We start from the raw sequence: 26922 nt of genomic DNA, 5'->3' as shown, positions 1-26922 counted from the left end.
CAATGTGGAAAAGGTCAAGGGGTCTGAATACTTTCCGAATGCACGGTTTACACTGTAGTCTTTATCTGATACGGCATTATCAGTAAAATGTTTTTTAAAAACATTACCATAGGGCAGGTAGCCTAGTGGTTAAGGGCAATGGGCCAGCAACCTAAAGGTCGCTGATTAGAATCCCCAAGCCGACTAGGTGAAATATGTGTTGATGTTCCCTTGAGCAAGGCACTTAACCCCACTTGCTCCTGTTACGTTGCTCTGGATAAGAGCATCTGCTGAATGAATTCAAATGTAAAAATCAAGTAGAACATAATCACAAATAATTTGTAGACCGCAAGAAGTCCAAACAGATATAATATTTGACTCAAACAATGACTAAAACTATTTCAAACCTTACTTACATTTGTATACGATCATTTGTATACGATACATGGGAACAGATTTCCAAAATTAAAGCCACTTCAAACTGATTGGGGGGGCCAAATAAAACCACCATTTGTATAGTAAAAGATTTCAAAAGCAGATGACAAGGTGCATTTGTGAGATGCTTGAATATTGGTTTTTAATAACTTATAAAACACCTATGTTACAGCATCAACTATAAACATACTGTACATACACTGTGGATGAATAACAGGGTGATTTCTTTTTTTCAGACTGAACATTTCAAAATATTTGATATTTTGGGGGGGAGAAAACATAAGAACAATGAGCTGGAATGATAGAATCTACAAGAGGTTCAGATGGAACTCTGAGGATGAAAACAGAACAGACAGTGGACTGAGGACCAGATACAGCATTCACACCTGGGGCCATATTCATTAGGGCACACAGCAGCAAAATATTTTGCAAGTTCAGGTAGTCCCTCCCCGTTTCAGTCCTTTTTCTGACTTATGAATATGACCCCATCTTCTCAAATAGTAGTAGGTTGTAGAATGTATAGACTGGACTGGAGAGTAGTAGACTACTGTGGATAAATTATTCAGTCCTCACTGAGTGAGAGAAGGAACACTTCAACTAACACATAAAAGTCAACAGTGAATTGATTTACTGAACATAGCTAGTTAGATAGTTTGCCAGTGTCCATCTGCCAGCCCCCACTGTAGTTGTAACTGTGGTCAAATCTGCAAAGTGTAATTTGAGATGAATCAGCCTGTATGAATCTCTTTCTGGTAGTTATCTTCCTGGTTCACAGCAGAGCAACAGGAGCAGCTCTTCCATTGGTTTAAAACATCCAACTCACTATTTTATGGGATAATTAAACGCTCCAGTCCATTCACTCTCTCCTTCATGGTATATAGAACACAATTTTAGAGGGAGACAGAGAAGAGAGAAGGGAACATCTAGTATTTTACAGGATCAGCAGCCGAGCAGAGAGAGTATCTATGTACAGTCCAGAACAGCTGGAGAACAGCTAAGGAGGGTGTCTGTCTGGTGCTCAGGACAGTCCTTCACCCTCTGGCTGTGTATTGTGTTGTGTGTCTGTGTGTTGGATGGCGCTAGTGCGTTTGGTCCAGTAGTTATTCATCCTGTTTAGAGGAAGGGAGGAGGGAAAGGAGAAAGGGAAGGAGGGATGATGAGGTAATGAGAGATCCAGTTGAAAGGTTGTTGGTGAAAGGCAAGAAAGTAAAACAAAATATAACTAAAAGTCTATGTCATCATGCATCTGACTGGTCAGGAGGTGGGGGGCTGTTAGACCTGTTCTGCCCAGCTCTGGCAGCTCTGTCCCTGGGTAATGCTGCACTCTCAGACCCAGGCTGTGTTGAGCCTCTAGAGGGCTGCTGTCCATTAGGGCTGTTTGATTCCTTGTCTTTTGATGACGGCTTTCTCAGCTTCTTCTCCTCCTCTTCATCATCTTCTTCCTCGTCCTCCTCATTTTCCCCCTCTTTCTCCTCCTCTTCATCAGAGTCGATGCGGTTAAGTCGTTTGCGGATAGGACGATCTTCCTCGGATGACGACTCCGATTCCCCTTCATCGTTATCATCCTCATCATCTTTAGTGGAGGGTCTGCTTTTCTTCAGCAGAGCTAGACGTTTCTTCCGCTGTTCTATCAACACCTTCCTCCGCTTCCCTCTGCCCATCTTCTCTCCTCTCCTCTTCTTTCCCCTTGTTCTACTCTCCTCCACCTCTTCTTGCCGCCTTTTTCCCCTCATTCTCTTCTCTTCCTCCTCAGACTCTCTCGAATGGGAGGATTCTGAAATAGAGGGAGCGAGCGGCGGATTCATACAGCAGCAGGAGTTAACCCCGCATTCAGACACTAGCGGCAAAAACGTTCCTTTGCCCGGTGCAATGGAATCGATGGCTCTATTTTCTCTGCGTCTGGTGACGTGTTTTCCGCTTCATCCAGCCAACCAGAAAATGTTGGTTTAGGGACAGTGGTCGGTTTAGATTGGTTTAAATTTAGGAGGGGGAGGGGTGGAACGTTATCGGCACGCTTTCACTTGTAGAAGCGTTTTTTTCCGCTAGTGTCTGAATGCGGGTTGGTTATGAGTTGTTTACATTGACTAAATGACAGTCTGTCAAGTTCCACATGGACCTCCCTAATTGGGGGCAGGGATGGTAACCATAGTAACTGACCATCGCTGTTTGAGCTGGAGAGACGACGGCGGCGGGGTTTGGCCTTATCCTTATTGGTGGTTGCCTGGGAACACTCGGATTCTGACGTCTCGCGGTAGTTCACCTCCCGCTTCCGGCCCCTCCTTAAACCACACCTCTTCCTGTCTCCATCGCTGTCACTCAAATCACTGGTCTCTACAAAGAGAGAGAGAGAAGCAGAGAGAGAGAGTTGTTTTACTTTCAACGGAACATGTTCTTTAACATCCAGCACCAAACCTCTGGATTTCTGTGTGTCTTCTTTTCCCAACTCATATTCCAAGCCTTACTCACCCATCTCCTCTTCCTCTTCACTCTCCTCCTCCTCCTCCCCCCATCCTCTCCTCCGTCTGCGTGGGCGTTTCTTGCACTTTGCTGCGGTCCTGGAGGTTCTCTGTTTAGGTGCCCGTCTCTGTGCCCGTGTGGACTGGCTCACGAAGCCCGGGTCGCTGGCAAAGCTGTCCACATCACTGGCTGCTTCCTCATCACCTGACGCTACAAACTCCTCCTCCTCCGTACTACACACACACACACACACACACGCGTTAAAAGTTTGCATTTATAGTGCTCAAACTAAATATTACTTTACAATATGGAGTGTAGCTCCAATGAGTATCACCCACCCATACATATATCCACAGAATTACTAGGACTAACTTAAGGCCAGTCAGGCACAAACACACCTGGCGCTGAGCTGAAACTCCTCCTCGCTCTCTGCAGCCGTGCTGTCGCTCTCCAGGTCGTTGAGTCTCCGCCTCTTCCTGCTCCTGGTGGGAGGGGCCTGAGCTGTGGTTGGTCCTCGTTTCTCCTTCCCCTCCTCTGATAGGATGGTGGCCATGTCCTTACCCCGCCCCACCTCTACACACAGGACCACAGGGTTACACACTCACAACAACAGGAACACAGGCAGGCCACTATTCTGTCATCTAAACCCTCTTGTTCCTCATATTGAATGCATCCAAAGTGACACTATATTCACTTTATATAGTGCACTACATTTGACCAGGACCCTTAGGGCTCTGGTCAAAAGTAGTGCACTATATAGGGCAGGGTTCCCAAACTGGCATCCTGCGGGCCAAATTTGATTTGCCCCCTAAAAAAAATATTTCCCCAATTATTCTCACGCATAATAGAGAGACAAGTGATCGTATACAAATGTAAGCAAGGGTTGAAATGATGATGTTTTAGTCAAATATTATATCTGTTTGGGCTTCTTGCGGTTAATTTGCAATCTACAAATTATTAGTAATTATGTTCCGGCCCCTGACCATCCGCTTAAGAAAAAAATCGTCCCACAGCTGAATCTAGTTGATGATCCCTGATATAGAGAATACGGTGCCATTTGAGACAGCCATTCAGTCCTCAGTCTACACACTCACTCCCTCTCTATTTCTCACCTCCTCCATCCTCATCTCTGACGTCTTCCTCTATCGCTTCATCAATGGCGTCATCAAAGTCATCAAACCTGGAACACACGCAGACACCACACACACACACACACCAGGGTTTACGTTTTCCTAGTCAGTCCTAGGAAAACGTGGAGCCGGACACGCAGTGGAGAATGACTCCCCCCCTCTCATTGAAGAGAGAGGGGGCAGTTGATTTACAAACAGAAAGTTAATACTGTTAATATTATCTAGCCTACACAGTACATTGTGTACTTATAGTAAGCCCTCAGCAGTTGAAGTCATCCCCCTCCCCAGCCCTGAGTTGCCTCAGAGCCATAGCCTGTACCCGATACGCATAAATAAATGTTTTAATATAAAGACCCATTCTGTACGGACCCAAGGACAACTAGACCCATTCCGTAAAAGACCTGGTTGGATCCAGACCCGGTCCGAGTGAGGAGAGCAGCAGAAAATAAATGTTTTAAGCTACATTATTAACCGGAGATGATAAAGCTTGAGAAGAGGGAAAGATGTACCACTATAGGAAGGAGGGAGGGAGAGACAGCAACCAACCAAGCCGACTCACGCTATAGTAGACTATGGGTGGCAGGTAGCCTAGCGGTTAAGAATGTTAAGTAGCAGCCTGCCTGTTGGCTCTTGGTCAGGTTAGCCTATCTTTCTCCTTTAACTTTTAATTCATTTTAGATATCTCCTAACTTTTGCCACACACAGAGGTAGGCGCTATGATGGTAGCCTGTAGTATATTACTGCTCTGATGACTTATGATGGGCCATCAAAAAGCTACACACGCCATGCTCCACTCTCGTGAAAAGCAAGAGCAGCAGCATCAATTATTCAATTTATCTCTCTACTGCAGCAGTCGGATATGAACGTGCCCTTCCGGACAAGTCAGTTAAAATTACACATACCCGAGACCCATGACAATCATATCAGATCCGACCCAGACCCATGATATTATTTATAATTCTGGATCCGGAAGTGCTCAGGTCCCAGATCGGGTCTCGGGTATTCGGGTACAGGTGAATCCGTGAAGATCTCTAGCTCAAACTGAGCATGTTATGTCTCCATGAGACGCCATCTTAACTGACTTCACTTGGTTTCAATGCGCTATAGAGTCTTCACATAGGAATGAATGGTGTCATGTGATTGATGGCTTTGTCCATTCATATATACAGTCATTGGGACGTGACCGAGAAGATTTGAATTTTACCGGCCATTTGAGAAATTTACCAGACCCATATGCTTTGGGTGCGTAACCCATTAGGGCGTCCACCAACAGTGCTCGATTAAGCAGCCAATAAAACATCATTTTCAAACATTTGCCAAAATGCAATTCGTAGCAAAACGCCATTCTATACAGCCCACCTGGTGCGAGCTGCTTCATGTGACAGAGATGAACATCTCTGTTAGAAACTTCGAATGAAGGGGAATCTGAAGACGCAACTAGGATGGGACACTAAAATGACTAGGATTGTGCCTTTGGCATCTACACAACGAAAGAAAGTTCATATGAAAACCAATATAACAGCAGAGAAATGCTGGTTTCAATGGCATATGAGGAAGTCTTTATAAAATAATTGCCTCCACGTTTCTGTAGTGTGATTATTCCTAGGCTACTTTGAAGCAAGGTAAGACATGCCTCATAATATAGAGTTAAACATTCAGGTTTCAAACAATTAAGTATATGTTTTCAAAATGCATACTGCCTCCAGCTCACATTGCAAAGTAGTGGGTGACATGCTTTTAGCCTGCCTACCATAGCCCATGCACTTGAATGGCGAATGGGAGGCAGCGCTTCAATTACCAGTTGAGAAAAAAACAAATAGTAGCTCTTTATAAATCGTGGCCAACAAAACTGTTTTTAACACACAACTGCATTTAGAATTGTTGCGCAATGACACGTTTCATTCTAGCAGCAACAAGTTTGACAAGTGACATGCCGCTCATAGTATGCTGTGTGATAAATAAACACATGACGACTAACGAAAATACACACTCCCCAATTTAATTTCACTAAATTTAGCAAATTAACCTATAGACCGATAAGCATGACGGTCAAATGCATTTACAGTGACTGATATTTCCATCAATGAATTCAACTAAATTTCAATTGGATTGTTTTTTCGGCTATATTTTATTTATTTTTCCTCTGCCAAAAGCCGGCAATTACGGAAACCCTTGCACACAAGCACACTATGAGACGGGAGTGTCACCATGACAACATGTGACTCATCCATTTTATTTGAGCTGTGCAGTCACTTCTCTTTCACACACACACACACACACACACACACACACACACACACACACACACACACACACACACACCTGTAGCTGATACACTTCCTGGTTCTGGTAGACCTCCTTCCCAGGTTTTTGGTATTTTTTGCATCTTTCTTCTTCACCAGTTTCTCCTCTTCTTCCTCCCCTTCCTGCTAGAAACACATAACACACATACACAATTTCAGATTATGATAATTTATTTGGCCTTCTAGACTAATTTTGCCTGATAGTACACACACAATTAGGCTTACAGGAATGATGTTCTCCACACTGATTCCCACATACACCAGACGCTCCCTCCTACAGAGACAAAACACACAGGAATTCCACAACCATTTCAGTGTGTTAGGTGTGTGTGTGTATGACAGTGTGTGAGTGAGACTGCGTGTGACGTGTGAGACTGTGTGTGGTCTGTGTGTTACCTCCTCTCAGCTCGGTCTCTTTTCTTCAGAGCGCAATCCAGATTTTGCAGCTGCTCCTCTAGTCTGTCACACAGCAGTTTCTACATAGACCAGGGACAGTGTTAAAACACGCACGCACGGACAAACACACACACACTCTCTCTCTCACTTACGTGTTGGCAGGGCGGGCAGAACCATTCTCCCTCAGGTATGACCATGAGAGGGGGTCTGAGGCAGGCGGTGTGGTAACCACTATCACATGAATCACACAGCAGGATCTGCAGCAGAGAAACACACAGGTTGGTTTCAAACGGAGTGTACGCACATTCAGGTGCTGGGTGTAAATAAACTCATGAAATCAAGAATAGATAGTGATCTGCAGGGAAACAGTTGGCTTCACAGTAAAGCACACATAATATACCATAAGTCATTCAGATGCAGAGCCAAAAACAAAAACAAAAAATCTCCTCCACACACACATCTCACCAGTTCGGGGTGGTTGGGGAGTCCACAGTGGCTGCAGGGATCTTCATTAGGCATCTCCTCTGATTGGCTAGATTCATCTGAGTCACAAATACTTCCCTCCCTCCCTCTCTCCTCCCCCTCCTCTCCTCCCTCATTCGGTTTGCATCTCTTCGCTCGAGTGTTTGACCAGCGGGCGCCTCGTTGTCTTCGTCTGCTCTGTAGACACACGCACAAACGGTTACAATCAATCACATTGATAAACAACATTTTCTTGACAATGATCATTTTGATATTCATACAAAGCCTTACACATCACTTACATCACTTAGATCTTATCTGTCGGAAAGATATCAATTTGTCTCTGTTTGTCCTCCGACAAATGAACTGTAAATTTCGGTGTTCCTCAAGGTTCCGTTTTAGGACCACTATTGTTTTCACTATATATTTTACCTCTTGGGGATGTCATTCGGAAACATAATGTTAACTTTCACTGCTATACGGATGACACACAGCTGTACCTATCGATGAAACATGGTGAAGCCCCAAAATTGCCCTCGCTGGAAGCCTGTGTTTCAGACATAAGGAAGTGGATGGCTGCAAATGTTCTACTTTTAAACTCGGACAAAACAGAGATGCTTGTTCTAGGTCCAAAGAAACAAAGAGATCTTCTGTTGAAGCTGACAATTAATATTGATAGTTGTACAGTCGTCTCAAATAAAACTGTGAAGGACCTCGGCGTTACTCTGGACCCTGATCTCTCTTTTGACGAATATATCAAGACTGTTTCAAGGACAGCTTTTTTCCATCTACGTAACATTGCAAAAATCTGAAACTTTCTGTCCAAAAATGATGCAGAAAAATGTATCCATGCTTTTGTCACTTCTAGGTTAGACTACTTGACTAGAACCCAAAAATTTGATCATATTACTCCAGTGCTAGCCTCTCTACACTGGCTTCCTGTTAAGGCAAGGGCTGATTTCAAGGTTTTACTGCTAACCTACAAAGCATTACATGGGCTTGCTCCTACCTATCTTTCCAATTTGGTCCTGCCGTACATACCCACACGTACGCTACGGTCACAAGACGCAGGCCTCCTAATTGTCCCTAGAATTTCTAAGCAAAGAGCTGGAGGCAGGGCTTTCTCCTATAGAGCTCCATTTTTATGGAATGGTCTGCCTACCCATGTGAGAGACGCAGACTCGGTCTCAACCTTTAAGTCTTTACTGAAGACTCATCTCTTCAGTAGGTCATATGATTGAGTGTAGTCTGGCCCAGGAGTGTGAAGGTGAACGGAAAGACAATGGAGTAACGAACCGCCCTTGCTGTCTCTGCCTGGCCAGTTCCCCTCTCTCCACTGGGATTCTCTGCCTCTAACCCTATTACAGGGGCTGAGTCACTGGCTTACTGGTGCTCTTCCATGCCGTCCCTAGGAGGGGTGCGTCACTTGAGTGGGTTTTAGTCACTGACGTGATCTTCCTGTCTGGGTTGGCGCCCCCCCTTGGGTTGTGCCATGGCGGAGATCTTTGTGGGCTATCCTCAGCCTTGTCTCAGGATGGTAAGTTGGTGGTTGTAGATATCCCTCTAGTGGTGTGGGGGCTGTGCTTTGGCAAAGTGGGTGGGGTTACATCCTGCCTGTTTGGCCCTGTCCGGGGGTATCGTCGGATGGGCCCACAGTGTCTCCCGACCCCTTCTGTCTCAGCCCCCAGTATTTATGTGTTGGGGGGCTAGGGTCAGTCTGTAATATCTGGAGTATTTCTTCTGTCTTGTCCCGTGTCCTGTGTGAATTTAACCAAACCCCCCCCCCCCCCCCGGACCATGGACTCAGGACTACCTGGCCTGATGACTCCTTGCTGTCCCCAGTCCACCTGGCCGTGCTGCTGCTCTAGTTTCAACTGTTCTGCCTGCGGCTATGGAACCCTGACCTGTTCACCGGACGTGCTACCTGTCCCAGACCTGCTGTTTTCAACTCTCTAGAGACAGCAGGAGCGGTAGAGATACTTTGAACGATCGGCTATGAAAATCCAACTGACATTTACTCCTGAGGTGCTGATCTGTTGCACCCTCAACAACCACTGTGATTATTATTATTTGACCCTGCTGGTCATCTATGAACATTTGAGCATCTTGGCCATGTTCTGTTATAATCTCCACCCAGCACAGCCAGAAGAGGACTGGCCACCCCTCATAGCCTGGTTCCTCTCTAGGTTTCTTCCTAGGTTCTGGCCTTTCTAGGGAGTTCTTCCTAGCCATCGTGCTTCTATACCTGCATTGCTTGCTGTTTGGGGTTTTAGGCTGGGTTTCTGTACAGCACTTTGAGATAGCTGATGTAAGAAGGGCTTTATAAATACATTTGATTTGACTTATAAATTAGTAAATTGACTTTTAAAACAAAGTAGTTACCTTTACAGTCCTGCTTTGTCCCTCAGGGTTTGCTCTCTTCTTTTGCCATTGAGCAGTCTTCACCTCCTCTTCTTCCCTCCTCACTCCTGGGGGTGCATCTTGGCTCTTCACCTTGTTTGGGCTGGGTCTGTAGGTAGGGTTGATCAGTAAAATATCTAAATATCAAATTACAGAACAATAGACCACTCCAAACACCACCAGCAGAGCTGGGGCACAGTTGGAGAAGATGGCCAAAGACAGTCAGAAGATGAGAGCCTTTGTTGCTGCTCTATAAGCTAGCAGGCACGACGGCGATGCGTGAGTGAGTGATATTACAGCAGAATATTGTATCTATTGTTCAGCTCTACATGATAAATTGTCACCTCAGTTGTTGTGATGAAAGAAGTTATGTTATGGTAATAATCATTGAGAAATTGTGATGGAAAGAGATTCTATCATGGACCTTACCTGCAGATCCGAGCCGATCTCCGCAGAGACCTCCCATCTCCCTGCTCCTCCCCCTTCTCCTCCTCTTCTCTCACGTTCTCTATCCTCTGGTTGGGAGGGATCTTTATCTTCAGCCTGATCCCTTCTTTCTGCAGCTCAGAGGAGGCCTCAAGGGGACCCGGCCAGTCTGCTGCTCCATGCCCAGCTCCCCTCACCCCGGCATGGGCTGGTGTGTCTGTGCTGAGGGCCTCTCCCTGGTCCCTCTGTCCTTCTACAGTCTGGCTGCTCTTTGACTCCTGCTCCTTCTCTCCTGAAGTACTCTTCTTCTCCTCTTCCTCTGTTCCATGGCATCCCTCGCTTTTCTCCATATGGAGGGTGGTCTTTTTCTCTTTCTCTTCTTTTTCTTTTGGGTTGTCATCCCTCTCTCCAGACAGGTCTCCATCTAACCTCTCCCTCGCTTTCTCTCTTCCATCCTCTCCTAACCTCTCCCTTGATCTCCCTCCTTTCTCCTTCCTTTCCCTCTCCTCTCTTCCTGCCTGTCTCTCCTGTCCTCTAGGCTCCAGGGGTGTTGGGGCTTCAGTCTCTCCCCAGCCAGGACTCTTCCTCACCAGGACTGACTGCCTGCTCCTCTCCTTGTCTGGAGCTCTGGCCCTATCCGCCCCCTCCTCTGCCAAAGGTTTGGTTCTGTCTGTACAGAATGATCCGCCATCTTGTTGCTGTGAGGCCGACCTGCAGATGACCCCCACATGACCTATACCCCCTGTGAGCCCTCCAAGCCCGTTTAGGGGAGCCCCCCCATTGGTCAACTCCTCTGGCAGTGGGACAGCTAGGCCCCCAGGTGGCGCTGACTGCCTCCCCAGCTGCTCCTCCTTGGTATGTGTTACTGAAGGGTTACGGACAATGATGCTACTGCTAGTACTGCTGCTATGGCTGTTGTTGTTGTGTTGGTTGCTGTGCATGTCATTGTTGTGATGTGTGTTGCTATGGTGACGGTTAGCGCCAAAGAGCTCTCTCTTCTTCAGTGGTATCTTGGCCTGTTGGTCGGTCCTCAGGGCCCGCTCCGCTTCCTCCTTCACAGGAGGAACTTCCTGTTTTGTCATTGCCGAGACGGGCGCCATGACGACGGAGACAGCATTGCTAGGGGAGTTGTTAAGCGTTTGGGTCTCCTCTTTGACGAGCGCGGTGATGGTGCTCACTCTGTTGTCAATCACTTCTGACCTCTCCTCCTTCCTCACACTCTCTGTCTCTCCCTCTTCTTTCTCCTCATATTTTTTCATTTCCTTTTCTTCCTTCATCTCAACTGCAATGTTTTCCTCTTTCACTGAGAATAACGGTTCAGGTTTGGTTGGGTTTTCCTTCTCTGCTAACGATGCCATGTTGTCATCCGTACTAGTGGATTCTGGGTAGGTAGATGATCTACTCTTTTCTCGCTTATCCTCCTCTTCCTCCTTCTTCTCTCTCTCTTTACTCTTGTTCTTGTCTTCCTCAGCCTTCCTCTTCTGTCTTGCCTCCTCCTCTTCCTCCTCCTTTACCTCTCCTCCAGCCTCGCCTTGAAAAATCATCACAGATGTTGACATGTTATATTGCAGCTCTGGTTCCAACATTCATTTATAATATGTCAGTAGTAACAACACAATCATAATACTAGTAACTACACCATCATATTACTAGTAACAACAGAAATCTTACCCTCCTCTGTGTGTCTTCTCCCCCTCTCCACAGGCGTGGCAAAGTTGGATCCTCCCTCCTTCTCTCTGTCCATCTCTTTCTCTCCCTCCTCTTTCTCCTTGTGTTCTGGGTCCAGCTGGGTCTTCAGGAGTTCCAGAGCATCGGCCAAGTCGTTCCGGGTTCTGAGGACAAACAGAACATTCTGATAGAATATTCTGAACATACAGTGCGGTAAAAAAGTATTTGCCCCGTTTCTGATTTTCTCTATTTTTGCATATTCTTTGATAATGAGCGTTATCAGATCTTTAATCAAAACCTAATATTAGATAAAGGGAACCTGAGTTTACAAATAAGCACCAAAAAAATGTATACTTATTTTATTTATGTAAGTGACAAAGTTATGCAACACCCAATTCCCCTGTGTGAAAAAGTAATTTCCCCCTTGCCCTCAATAACTGGTTGTGCCTCCTTTAGCTGCAATGACTGCAACCAAATGCTTCCTGTAGTTGTCGATCAGTCTCTCACATCGCTGTGGAGGAATTTTGGTCCACTCTTGCATGCAGAACTGCTTTAACTCAGCGACATTTGTGGGTTTTCAAGCATGAACTGCTCGTTTCAAGTCCTTCCACAACATGTCAATTGGGATTAGGTCTGGACTTTGACTAGGCCATTCCAAAACTTAAAATGGATTGCTTTTTAACCATTTTCATGTAGACTGATTGTGTGTTTTGGACCATTGTCTTGCTGCATGACACAGCTGCTCTTTAGTTCACAGACGTTTTGGAATGGCCTAGTCAAAGTCCAGACCTAATCCCAATTGAGATGTTGTGGAAGGACTTGAAACGAGCAGTTCATGCTTGAAAACCCACAAATGTCGCAGAGTTAAAGCATGGAAGAATGATCCAAAATTCCTCCACAGTGACGTGAGAGACTGATCAACAACTACAGGAAGCGTTTGGTTGGAGTCTTTGCAGTTAAAGGTGCAACAACCAGTTATTGAGGTCACAATTACTTTTTCACAAAGGGGCATTGGGTGCTGCATAACTTTTTTTATGAAATATGTAATTGTTGTGTTATTTGTTCACTCAGGCTCCCTTTATCTAATATTAGGTTGAAGATCTGATAACATTCAGTATCAAAAATATGCAAAAGTAGAGAAAATTAGCAAGGGAGCAAATACTTTTTCACAGCACTGTACATATACCCTTTCTCTCTTCTCAAATGCTCCAACTAGGGTTGCAAAAAATATATGCATCCATCCATCATTACCTGACGATACATCTCCAGGTGGATCCGTCCCAGTCGTCCTGTTCCTCTGTATACAGGCGAATGTTGTGTTGGGCGTCAGTCTGCAGCCAGTACATCAGGCCCTGTCTGTCTCTGCCCAAGGGCTGCAGCCTCATTGCCTCCGCCTCCTCCTCGTTCACCAACGTCTTGAACTTCAGGTTGTCATCAAACTGGATCTCACATAGGTACTGGGGTCAGAGAGACGAGGGGGTTAGGGTCAGGCAGAGAGAAGAAAACAGTACAGTGCCTTCAGAAAGTACTCACACCCCTTTACTTTTTCCACATTTCATTGCCATTTTTTTGTCAACGATCTACACAAAATACTCTAATTTCAAAGTGAAAAAAATAAATAAAAAATGATTAATGGAAAACAAATATATGTTAAGAATCACCTTCAGCAGCAATTACAGTTGTGGGTCTTTCTGGGTTAGTCTCTAAGACCTTTGTAAACCTGGATTGTATAATATTTGCCCATTTTTTTCTTTTTTAAATTCTTCAAGCTCTGTCAAGTTGGTTGTTGATCATTGCTAGACAGCCATTTTCAAGTCTTGCCATAGATTTTAAGCCGGATAAGTAAAAACTGTAACTAGGCCACTCAGGAATATTCAATGCCATCTTGTTAAGCAACTCCAGTGTATAATTGGCCTTGTGTTTTAGGTTATTGTCCTGCTGAAAGGTGGATTTCTCTCCCAGTGTCTGTTGGAAAGCAGACTGAACCAGATTTCCCTCTAAGATTTTGCCTGTGCTTAGCCCTATTCCGTTAATTTTTTTATTTTTTTTAACTCCCTCGTCCTTGCCGATGACAAGAATACCCATAACATGATGCAGCCACCACCATGCTTGAAAATATGAAGAGGTGTATGTGTTAGATTTGCCCCAAACATAATGCTTTGTATTCTGGACAAAAATATAATTTCTTTGCCTCATTTATTTCAGAATTACTTTAGTGCCTTATTGCAAACAGGATGCATGTTTTGTAATATTTTTTATTCTGTACAGGCTTCCTTCTTTTCAATCTGTCATTTAGGTTAGTATTGTGGAGTAACTAAACTCAGCAAAAAAAGAAACGTCCTCTCACTTTCATCTGCATTTATTTTCAGCAAACTTACCATGTGTAAATATTTGTATGAACCTATCAAGATTCAACAACTGAGACATAAACTGAACAAGTTCCACAGACACGTGACTAACAGAAATTGAATAATGTGACCCTGAACAATGGGGGGAGTCAAAATCGAAAGTAACAGTCAGTATCTGGTGTGGCCACCAGCTGCATTAAGTACTAGAGGTCGACCGATTAATCGGGGCGATTTCAAGTTTTCATAACAATCGGTAATCAGCATTTTTGGACACCGATTTTGGCCGATTACATTGCACTCCACGAGGAGACTGCGTGGCAGGCTGACTACCTGTTATGTGAGTGCAGCAAGGAGCCAAGGTAAGGTGCTAGCTAGCATTAAACTTATCTTATAAAAAACAAATCAATCTTAACATAATCATTAGTTAACTACACATGGTTGATGATATACTAGTTTATCTAGCTTGTCCTGCGTTGCATATAATCGATGCGGTGCCTGTTAATTTATCATTGAATCACAGCTTACTTCGCCAAACGGGTGAGTAAACAAGCGCATTCGCGAAAAAAGCACTGTCGTTGCACCAATGTGTACCTAACCATAAACATCTATAAGCCGCAGGTGCCTACCGGTACATTGAAACAAATTAACTTTACACAGCCTTTAAACGAAACACGGCTTGTAACAAAAATAAATAGGCTTTTAAACGAAACACGGCTTGTAACAAAAATAAATAGGCTTTAACGAAACACGGCTTGTAACAAAAAAAAAAAATAGCAGTAAACAGTAGCCTACCAAGAAAGTCATTGGTCACTATCTTCCTCCTCCTGTGCACTGAAACCACTGAAGTCATCTCCTTCGGTGTCGGAGTTGAATAGCCTCAGAATTGCTTCATCCGATGTTGGATCGTTTTCATTGTCGCTCTTGTCACTTTCATCCGGAGGCAAATTCCCCGCTGAGCTCATGCTGCCCTCTTCAACACGCAGCAGTCCAGCCTTTCGAAACCCGTTGATGATAGTGGATTTTTTGACAATGCTCCACGCTGTCAGGACCCACTGGCATGATGGGAAGTTTGAGTGTGCTCGATTTACGTCACATTATGTGACGTTGCTCAGTTTTTTGGCGGCATGAATCTTGTGAAAGCGGGAAAAATCAATAAATTAGCCGCGTCATTGTATAAGCCGCGAGGTTCAAAGCGTGGGAAAAAGTAGCGGCTTATAGTCCGGAAATTACGGTAGTTAATATTGCCTGCTAACATGAATTTCTTTTAACCTGTTTGGGCTGCAGGGGCAGTATTGAGTAACCAGATAAAAGGTGCCCATTTCAAACGGCCTCGTACTCAATTCTTGCTCGTACAATATGCATATTATTATTACTATTGGATAGAAAACACTCTCTAGTTTCTAAAACCGTTTGAATTATATCTGTGAGTCAAACAGAACTCATTTGGCACAAACTTCCTGACCAGGAAGTGGAAAGTCTGAAATCGATGCTCTGTTCTACTTCCTGCCTATAAATGGGCATGATACGTATGAGTATACATGCACTTCATAGACCTTCCCCTGGATGTCAAGAGGCGGTGAGAGAAGAAATTTAGTGTTTATCTTGGTCTGAAGTGGAATACAAGCTCTTTGTATGACGTGTCCCCCATTTCCGGTTTTCTGGAGAGCGCGAGGTGGTACCTGGATTTGCCTTCTGTTTAGCTGCCGTTATAGGCGACTACTATCTCCGGCTTTGATTTTATTTGATACATGTGACCATATCATCGTAAAGTATGTTTTTTCAATATAGTTTAATCAGATTATTGAAATTTTTTCGGGAGTTTTGCCGTGTTCCGTTCTCTGACTTTGTTGACGATGGAGAGATCCGTGCCACTTGGCTAGTGTGCTTGCTAATTCAAGAGGGAAAATGGACGTTCTAAATCCAAACAACGATTGTTCTGGACAAAGGACCCCTTGTCCAACATTCTGATGGAAGATCAGCAAAAGTAAGAAACATTTTATGATGCTATTTCATATATCTGTCGTAGATGTGAACTAGTCGTCGGCGCCCAAGTTTTGGGTACTCTAGCTATACCGAAGCTGGATGTCGTAATTAAGTTATTTTTTAGAATTCTAACACAGCGATTTCATTAAGAACTAATGGATCTATCATTTCTTATACGACATGTATTTTTTAGTTATGTTTATGAATAGCTATTTGGTCAGAATATGTGTGTCATAAAAAGTGTCAGAAAAATATCCGGACGTTGTGGGAAATAGTAGCTACGTTAGCACATTGTATAACCACTGATTTCAGCTCTAAATATGCACATTTTCGAACAAAACATAAGTGTATGTATAACCTGATGTTATAGGACTGTCATCTGATGAAGAATATCAAGGTTAGTCAAAAATTATATATCTTTTACTGGTTTGTCACGATCGCTAACTTTTACTGCTGGGAAATGGCTTGTATTTTTGGCTATTGTGGTAAGCTAATATAACGCTATATTGTGTTTTCGCTGTAAAACACTTAATAAATCGGAAATATTGGTTGGAATCACAAGATGCCTGTCTTTCATTTGCTGTACACTATGTATTTTTCAGAAATGTTTTATGATGAGTAATTAGGTATTTGACGTTGGTGTCTGTAATTATTATGGCTGCTTTCGGTGCAATTTCTGATTGTAGCTGCAATGTAAACTATGATTTATACCTGAAATATGCACATTTTTCGAAAAAAACAGATTTATTGTATAACATGTTATAAGACTGTCATCTGATGAAGTTGTTTGTTGGTTAGTTCTTGGTTAGTTAGGTTGGCTTTGTGCATGCTACCTGTGCTGTGAAAAATGTCTGTCCTTTTTTGTATTTGGTGGTGAGCTAACATAAATATACGTGCTGTTTTCGCTGTAAAACATTTTAAAAATCGGACATGTTGGCTGGATTCACAAGATGTGTACCTTTCATTTGCTGTATTGGACTTGTTAATGTGTGAAAGTTAAATATTTAAAAAAAATATATTTTGAATTTCGCGCCCTGCACTTGAAGTGGCTGTTGTCATAAGTGTACCGACGCCGGGCTGCAGCCATAAGAAGTTAATTAGGGAAATTGTGTCACTTCTCTTGCGTTCTGTGCAAGCAGAGTCAGGGTATATGCAGCAGTTTGGGCCGCCTGGCTCGTTGCGAACTGTGTGAAGACCATTTCTTCCTAACAAAGACCGTAATTAATTGTCCAGAATTGTACATGATTATGACATAACATTGATGGTTGTGCAATGTAACAGCAATATTTAGACTTAGGGATGCCACCCGTTAGATAAAATACGGAACGGTTCCATATTTCACTGAAAGAATAAACGTTTTGTTTTCAAAATTATAGTTTCCAGATATGACCATATTAATGACCTATGGCTCGTATTTCTGTGTGTTATTATACTATAATTAAGTCTAGGATTTGATAGAGCAGTCTGACTGAGCGGTGGTAGGCAGCAGCAGGCTCGTAAGCGTTCATTCAAACAGCACTTTCCTGCATTTGCCAGAAGCTCTTCGCTCTGCTTCAAGCATTGCGCTGTTTATGACTTCATGCCTATCAACTCCCAAGATTAGGCTGGCAATACTAAAGTACCTATTAGAACATCCAATAGTCAAAGGTATATGAAATACAAATGGTATAGAGAGAAATAGTCCGATAATAACTACAACCTAAACCTTCTTACCTGGGAATATTGAAGACCCATGTTAAAAGGAACCACCAGCTTTCATATGTTCTGAGCAAGGAACTTAAACGTTAGCTTTTTTACATGGCACATATTGCACTTTTACTTTCTTCTCCAACACTTTGTTTTTGCATTATTTAAACCAACTTGAACATGTTTCATTATTTATATGAGACTAAATAGATTTTATTGATGTATTATACTAAGTTAAAATAAGTGTTCATTCAGTATTGTTGTAATTGTCATTATATATATAAATAAAAATCGGTATCTGCTTTTTTTGGTCCTCCAATAATCGGTATCGGCGTTGAAAAATTATAATCGGTCGACCTCTATTAAGTACTGCTGTGCATCTCCTCCTCATGGACTGCACCAGATTTGCCAGTTCTTGCTGTGAGATGTTACCCCACTCTTCCACCAAGGCACCTGCAAGTTCCCGGACATTTCTGGGGGGAATGGCCCTAGCCCTCACCTTCCGATCCAACAGGTCCCAGACGTGCTCAATGGGATTGAGATCCGGGCTCCTCGCTGGCCATGGCAGAACACTGATATTCCTGTCTTGCAGGAAATCACGCACAGAACGAGCAGTGGCATTGTCATGCTGGAGAGTCATGTCAGGATGAGCCTGCAGGAAGGGTACCACATGAGGGAGGAGGATGTCTTCCCTGTAATGCACAGCGTTGAGATTGCCTGCAATAACAACAAGCTCAGTCTGATGATGCTGTGACACACCGCCCCAGACCATGACGGACCCTCCACTTCCAAATCGATCCCGCTCCAGAGTACAGGCCTCGGTGTATCGCTCATTCCTTTGACGATAAACGCGAATCCGACCATCACCCCTGATGAGACAAAACCGCAACTCGTCAGTGAAGAGCACTTTTTGCCAGTCCTGTCTGGTCCAGCGACGGTGGGTTTGTGCCCATAGGCGACGTTGTTGCCGGTGATGTCTGGTGAGGACCTGCCTTACAACAGGCCTACAAGCCCTCAGTCCAGCCTCTCTCAGCCTATTGTTGTTGCCATCCTGTACCTGTCCCGCAGGTGTGATTTTCGAATGTACCGATCCTGTGCAGGTGTTGTTACACGTGGTCTGCCACTGCGAGGACCATCAGCTGTCCATCCTTTCTCCCTGTAGTGCTGTCTTAGGCGTCTCACAGTACAGACATTGCAATTTATTGCCCTGGCCACATCTGCAGTCCTCATGCCTACTTGCAGTATGCCTAAGACACATTCACGCAGATGAGCAGGGACCCTGGGCATCTTTCTTTTGGTGTTTTTCAGTCAGTAGAAAGGCCTCTTTAGTGTCCTAAATTTTCATAACTGTGACCTTAATTGCCTACTGCCTGTAAGCTATTAGTGTCTTAACGACCGTTCCACAGGTGCATGTTCATTAATTGCTTATGGTTCATTGAACAAGCATGGGAAACAGTGTTTAAACCCTTTACAGTGAAGATCTATGAAGTTATTTGGATTTTTACAAATTATCTTTGAAAGACAAGGTCCTGAAAAAGGGCAGTGTCTTTTTTTGCTGAGTTTACAATGTTGTTCATCCATCCTCAGTTCTCTCCTATCACAGCCATTTAACTCTGTAACTGGTTTAAAATCACCATTGGCCTCATGGTGAAATCCCTGAGCAGTATCCGTACTCTCCGTCAACTGAGTTAGGAAGGACGCATGTAGCTTTGTAGTGACTGGGTGTATTTATACACCATCCAAAGTGTAATTAATCACTTCACCATGCTCAAAGGGCTTTTAATGTCTTTTTTTTTTTTTTACCAATCTTCCAATAGGTGCCCTTCTTTGCAGTTTCGTTGTTGTATCTGTGCTTGAAATTCACTCCTCGGCTGAGGGATCTTACGGGTAATTGTATGTGTGGGGTACAGAGATGAGTCATTCAAAAATCATGTTAAACACTATTATTTCACACAGAGTTAGTCCATGCAACTTATTATCTGACTTGTTAAGCACATTTGTACTACTGAAGTTATTTAGGCTTGCCATACAGAGGGGTTGAATACTTATTGACTCAAGATATTTCAGCTTTTAATTTTGTATTAAATATGTAAATATTTCTAAAAACATTATTCCACTTTGACATTATGGGGTATTGTGTGTAGAACAGTGACACAAAGTCTACATTTAATACATTTTAAATTCAGGCTGTAACAACAAACTGTGGAAAAAGTCAAGGGGTGTGAATACTTTCTGAAGGCACTGTATATTATCAATATGCTGTTCATACATAGAGTAGATGTCACAGCAGACGTAAAGAGGTAGACTAGTGTGATAGTCTGCACAATATGTGTGTGTCTTACTTTGAGGATGCTGGTTTTGCACTCCATGCTCAAATCCTGGTAGCCCTTGTGTTCCAGCTCCCATGCCCAGCTACTGTTGATGTCCTGGCATACCTGTGTGATAAATATACAGTCATTACAGGTCATTACACACACACACACACACACACACGCACACACAGCTCACCTTAGCCAGGTACCTCTCCCACTTGTCTGCAGACACAGACTTGCCAAGCTTCCTCAGGAGCTTGACATGCAGCTCCACCAGCGGCTTGGGAACTGAGAGAGATACACAGAGATAATACATTAGTTAATACATTATTTTGTTATAAAACTAAACACACGGTCATAACACCAGCTTGTATAACACTAAACACCTATTACAACACCCAATGTGCTGTGGGAATACAAAAAAAAATCAACATTCTCCTTCATTTATTCTGACCGTCTGTGTAATTCACATTGATTCACACTTTCTTAAAATTATTCTCAAAGATCTAGCTAACAGTGGCACGGGTGGAGGTAAGATCAACAACAACTGTGATTCATTGTCATTTTTTGCATTAATATAAAAAACACGACGACGTTTTTGGTGAACAAGGGAGGGAATGTGGAAAAAGCTAACAACGTTATCGCGGAAGTCTACATACAGTTAACTAACTAGCTAGCTAATAACAACATATTTCCTACAGATACTGTAACGTTAGTAGCTAGCTAGGTACGCCACACACTGCTAGCCAGATAGCTAGCTGGGTAAATCGTGACAAGAAAGCCTCAGTAGCTACCATTGTCTCTAAAGAGGATTTAAATAGTTAAAAACTGTGGCAAATGTACAGTCTGAGGAATTTGAAATCAGCGGTATTTTATTGGAATGAATTGATAGCCACCAGCAAAACTAATGTTAGCTTGGTTTAGCATGAAGTTGGCTAGCACGGCTATATCACGCATTGCGCCTGCGCGAAATTGACAGTCAGCCACCCTGTACTTGCCAAGTAACGTTCGTGTTTTTATCGGACTATTTTGACAACTGTTTACGACACGATTTGCCACAATACGAGATCGATTCTATTCAAACAGTATTTACTCATACACACTGGGGCTGAGTTTGATACTTTTCTTGCACTAGTATGGGCAGGCAAGCATGGAAAAGTACACCTGATCACTAGCTAGCTAGCTAACAAAATGAAGCTAGCTAACTAGCTGGTTTGGTAATTCAAGCAGGAATGGCAAGTTAGCTACTTATCAAATAGTTAAGTAACGGTACATCTAGCTAGCTACATCAATCAGTAACGTTAGCCAGTTATACCCAGGCACATGTCACAGTGTGTGTGTGGAACCCCCCAGCCAGCTAGCTGTACTGGCTCCCCCCTGACCACCCAGCTAGCTAGCAAGTCAGTGATGAGGATGCTGAGACCCTCTCCCTTCCCACCTGTCGATGTGTCCCGGAGATACCTCTCCATCTGCGGAAACGTGAGTTCGGGGAGGTCCAGGGCTTGTCCGTAGCGCTCCAGGAACGAGCAGACCACTGCGAAACTGGGGCAGAGACCGGGGTTTGAGCCCTGCGCTGCCGCTAAAGCAGCCATTTTTCCAGCCGGGGAGTAGGATGAGAATGAACGGAGTTGGGAGGACAGAAAAGAGCCCAGAATTCAGCGCGCCAACATCGCATCGTGGGTGGCTCTGTGACCAGGTAGTCCCCCCCACCTCTACCCCCCAGGGACGCAAGTTTCAAACATCAAGAATGTTATTGTTGTGGTTTATTATCTAGGCCCATATGATTACTAAACATTTCATGACCTAGTAGGAAAATGAGTCATATAGCTAGCAGGCATATTTTAGGTGCTCTACAGTCTATATGTTATAACGTTGCGGCCATCGTGCATAATATAGCTAGTCTTTTTATTTCACATAGCTACGGTAGTTGGCGAATTACGTCAGTGGATACAATATTCACAGCAATGTCCACACTGTAACGTCACCCGTTTATGTAAAATACAAATGTGATTTGTGGAAAAAGACAGGAGGACCAGCACTGGTTGGATGCGGATCTTGCGCACCCCACCGGTGTAAATGCGGCGTGTGATTGGATAGAATATTTGACGGAGGGGGGCGTGTACAGACGCTAGAGGGAGGGTAGGCAACTCTACATACAGTGCCTTCATAAAGTCAATAGGGGTGGGTATAATTTGTGGAACGTTCCAACAGGAATCTGTTCCAAAACTTCGTAAATAACAAGGATGTCAACAAACAACGCATACAAAGTTGTATAGCGACAGAATGAGATACCAGGTAGGGAGTGGGCTATTTAATTACGTGTTTCACTCACCACGTTTATTCCGGAAAATGTCTGTCCTCACTCTGGTAGCCTATGGACTAACATTAAGAATAAGCTACGTGGTGAGTTGATGCCTATTAGTCAACTAGTTGAATTGATCATGCTACTTTGTATGCGTTGTTTGTTGGCAACCTTGTACTTTGCGCAGTTTTTGGAACAGATTCCTGTTGGAACGTTCCACAAATTAGAGTGAGAATCTGCGAGAATGTGAGAATCTGTCTCACTTGTTGTTTGAATGTAAATTTGTGTCAGAATTTTGGGAAAACCTTGCAAAATACTTATTTACCATTATGAACACTGGCCATGTTTTTGAAATGAAGGATTTAATATGTTACTATTGCAATGATAATAAGACCATTGAAATGATTGTGAATTATTTTTATTCTAATGGCCAATACTTTATACACAAACAAAAATTCTATACCAAAATTACATTTTTTTTGATTGAATTTAACTATTTTATTAAAGCATTAACCCTAGTGAATAACAACAAGAATAACATTTTCCTTAGTCATTATAATACGATTTTTTCAGAGTTATTACAATTGCACTAGAATTGTTTATTTTTTTATTACTTGATATTTTTTGTATGTTTTAATATTTTCTCGTTAATACCTGTGTTCTGTTTTGTATGATGTAACAATGTCAATTGTTGATTTGTATTTTGAATAATAAATGGGGAAAAAAGAAAAGTTGTTCCCCTCTGCAAGGGCCGCAGCTTTTGTGGAGCGATGGGTAACGATGCTTCGAGGGTGTCTGTTGTCTATTTGTGCAGAGGGTCCCTGGTTCGAGCCTACGTATGGCCGAGGAGAGGGACAGAAGCTATACTGTTACATTAGCCTGAATTAAAAATGTATTAAATAAATACAAAATCTCGACCATCTACACACAATACACAATAATGACAGAATGAAAACATGTTTTTAGATATTCTTGTAAATATATTGAAAATGAAATATAGAAATATCAAATTGATATAAGTATTCACAACACTGAATCAATACTTTGTTGAAGCACCTTTGGCAGCGATTACACCTCTAAGAGCTTTCCACACCTAGATTGTGAAACATTTGCCCATTATTCTTTTCAAAATTATTCAAGCTATGTCAAATTGATTGTTAATCATTGCTAGACAACCATTTTCAGGTCTTGCCATAGATTTTCAAGTATATTTAAGGTTAAACTGTAACTAGGCCACTCAGGAATATTCACTGTCTTCTTGGTTAGCAACTCCAGTGTACCTTGTTTTAAGTTATTGTCCTGCTGAAAGGTGAATTAATCTCCCAGAGTCTGGTGGAAAGCAGATAGAACCAGGTTTTCCTCGAGGATTTTGCCTGTGCTTAGGTCCATTCCGTTTATTTTTAATCACGAAAAACACCCCAATCCTTAACGATGACAAACATACCCATAACATGATGCAACCACCACTATGCTTGAAAATATGGAGTGTGGTACTCAGTGTTGTATTGGATTTGCCCCAAACATAACACTTTGTATTCAGGACAAAAAAAGTTAATTGCTTTGCCACATTTTTGCAGTATTACTTTAGTGCCTTGTTGCAAACAGGATGCATGTTTTGGAATATTTTTTATTCTGTACAGGCTTCCTTCATTTCACTCTGTCAATTTCACAGCCATTAAACTCTGTAACTGTTTTGAAGTCACCATTGGCCTCATGGTGAAATCCCTGAGTGGTTTCCTTCCTCTCCGGCAACCGAGTTAGGAAGGACGCCTGTATCTTTGTAGTGACTGGGTGTATTTATACCATCCAAAGTGTAATTCATAATTTCACCATGCTCAAAGTGATATTCAATGTCTGCTTTTATTTATTTTTTACCCATCTACCAATAGGTGCCCTTCTTTGCGAGGCATTGGAAAACCTCCCTGATCTTTGTGGTTGAATATGTGTGTGAAATTCACTCCTCGATTGAGGGACCTTACACATAATTGCATGTGTGGGGTACAGAGATGAGGTAGTCATTACAAAGTCATGTTAAACACTATTAGTCCATGCAACTAAGTATGTGACTTGTTAAGCAAATTGTTACTCCTGAACTTATTTAGGCAAGGCATAGCAAAGGGGTTGAATACTTATTGACTCAAGACATTTCAGCTTTTCATTTAGAATTAATTTGTAAACATTTCGAAAAACATAATTCCATTTTGAGATGATGGGATATTGTGTTTAGGCCAGTTACAAAAAAATCTAAATTTAATACATTTTTAATTCAGGCTGTAACACAACAAAATGTGGAAAAAGTCAAAGGGTGTGAATAATTTCTGAAGGCAATGTAATTTACAATGTTTCCTACCAGACACTTCTACATTAAAACATTTAATAAAACATTTAAAAACAAAGAGATTCTAACTAAAATCAATGAATATATCATAGGCTAGACAGAAAACATCTACAGTATAAACATTTATAACACACATTGAAAATCTTTTTTGAGGAGACTGGAAGGCTAGGTTTTACTTGGGGTGGCAGGTAGCGTAGTGGTTTGAGTGTTGGGCCAGTAACTGAAAGGTTGCTAGATCGAATCCCGAGCTGACAAAATCTGTCATTCTGCCCTGAACAAGGCAGTTAACCCACTGTTCCTAGGCTGTCATTGTAAATAAGAATTTGTTCTTAACTATTAGCCTAGTTAAAAAAAAAAAAATTAAGAAGCCTTCAGTGTATTTCAAATAGTTTAGAGCAGCCTAGTAGTAGCAGCTTCTAAAACAAATAATTTGCACTTTTTTTATAGATAATTTTTTAAAATACATTATTTGTGTTGTGGATAAATTTACACAGAAAATATAAGTGCATGTAAAGTGCTGGTCCCATGAAATAAATAAATAAATAAAATATCCCAGAAATTTACATTTACATTTAAGTCATTTAGCAGACGCTCTTATCCAGAGCGACTTACATGTTCCATACGCACAAAAAACGTATTTCTCTAAAATGTTGTGCATTTTTTTTACATCCCTGTTAGTGAAGATTTTATCCTTTGTCAAAATAATCCATCCTCCTGACAGGTGTGGCATATCAAGAATCTAATCAAACAGCATGGGGGGGTATTTCTGTCTGTAATAAAGTTATTTTGTGGGGAAAAACTCATTCTGATTGGCTGGGCCTGGCTCCCCAGTGGGTTGGCCTGGCTCCCAAGTGGGTGGGCCTATGCCCTCCCAGGCCCACACATGGCTGTGCCCCTGCCCAGTCATATGAAATCCATAGATTAGGGCCTAATTTATTTATTTTAATTGAATGATTTCCTTATATGAACTGCAACTCAGCAAAATCTTTGAAATTGTTGCATGTTGCATTTCTATTTTTGTTCAGTATATATGGTGATACTGATGTCAACATGTAGGCTAGAACATACATGGGCAACTAAACACTAACCCTCTGCTTATAGCTATCCGGATTTCAGACCCTTCAAAACTACAAACATCAAAGGGTTAGGGGGGCCAAGGGGAAGGTTAGGGAGCAAATTGAGATCAGCTTTCTGTGTAGGCCTAGTCTACCCTACTCACATATGCTCAGTTCGCAGGTCCTGCTCTCCTTCTTTCCTTAAATTGAGCCAGGAAAGGTAGCCTTAAGGAAACCAGCTTGATCTCGCAATAGCTCACATTCTGTTTCACTCTAAATGAAATGTGAGTGCAGCGATCAGTCTGATTGACCAGGCTAATGGAGAGGAGCAGTGGTCCTAAACTTGGCAGTGGCTAGTTGGGGTTGTAGTGACGCCTAAAAGTCCAGCAGGTGGAACCATTTTACTGATGTGTAGACTATTAGATCAGGCTAGATTGAAAACAAATCTCCACTACACCTACCCAACATCATCCCCAGAGATCTCACCTGGTTAGCACTGTGTTTGAGATGGGATTCACATGGCTGTTGTCCATAAATCAATGCTGTTGTCAGTGGGCTTTTTCTACTCTAGTCTGACTGCGTAATCTTTCCAAGTCTTGTTGAAGGGCGTCCATTTCTGACCAGACTGTCGTCAGCCTCTTCCAGCCTGATCAATTCATCAACCACAGCCAAATGCCTGTTACAATGTTATAGACCATGTCAACCACAAGCATCCTCTACCTCTCCGCGCTACTTTTGACTAGAGCCCTATGGGCCCATATCAAAAGTAATGCACTACAGTACATAGGGGACCCATTTGGAACACATACATTATAGAACCATCTCAACCACAGTCTACTCTATGGGCACAGCTAACCTGATTAGCCTACATTGTTAGCTGGCAGCAGGAGGCTACTTGCTATATGTGTATGACACATTTGTTTGCAGTAAACCAGCAGACTGTATGTTTACAGATCAGACTGACCTATGGTCATTCATCTCTATTATAATCCTACTCAGAGAGCAGACATACCCTGTAAACCTGACAATCAGATTACAATCAGACTTTTAAGCCAAGCTCTTTCCTCAAACCTCACATCTCATCTCAAACCTTAAATCACGTTATGACATTTTGATAGTCAGTGTTATGGGTTGTACATACAGTTGAAGTCAGAAGTTTACATACACCTTAGCCATATACATTTAAACTCAGTTTTTCACAAATCCTGACATTTAATCCTAGTAAAAATTCCCTGTCTTAGT

The 26922-nt window shown here is 42.7% G+C and overlaps 1 protein-coding gene across 1 annotated transcript; it reads right to left on the bottom strand.

Annotated features, from left to right (window-relative positions):
• Positions 1–539: 539 nt before the first annotated feature.
• Positions 540–21636, bottom strand: LOC120029201 (remodeling and spacing factor 1-like). The gene is made up of 17 exons (XM_038974494.1): positions 21424–21636; positions 20182–20273; positions 20016–20108; positions 12908–13113; positions 11639–11820; positions 9992–11519; positions 9545–9671; positions 7166–7360; positions 6853–6957; positions 6701–6780; positions 6530–6578; positions 6324–6430; positions 3984–4051; positions 3270–3444; positions 2881–3104; positions 2572–2745; positions 540–2188 (listed from the first exon to the last, which is right to left on the bottom strand). Exons 1-17 carry the CDS (start codon positions 21575–21577, stop codon positions 1653–1655), a joined length of 4095 nt encoding a protein of 1364 aa, XP_038830422.1. The 5' UTR covers positions 21578–21636; the 3' UTR covers positions 540–1652.
• Between the last annotated feature and the right edge of the window lie 5286 nt (positions 21637–26922).

This window comes from Salvelinus namaycush, chromosome 34 (assembly GCF_016432855.1).
Source record: "Salvelinus namaycush isolate Seneca chromosome 34, SaNama_1.0, whole genome shotgun sequence".
In the NCBI taxonomy this organism is placed as follows: Eukaryota; Metazoa; Chordata; class Actinopteri; order Salmoniformes; family Salmonidae; genus Salvelinus; species Salvelinus namaycush.
The sequence above is the reverse complement of the archived record's forward strand: the minus strand, read 5'-3'. Positions and strand labels throughout refer to the sequence as shown.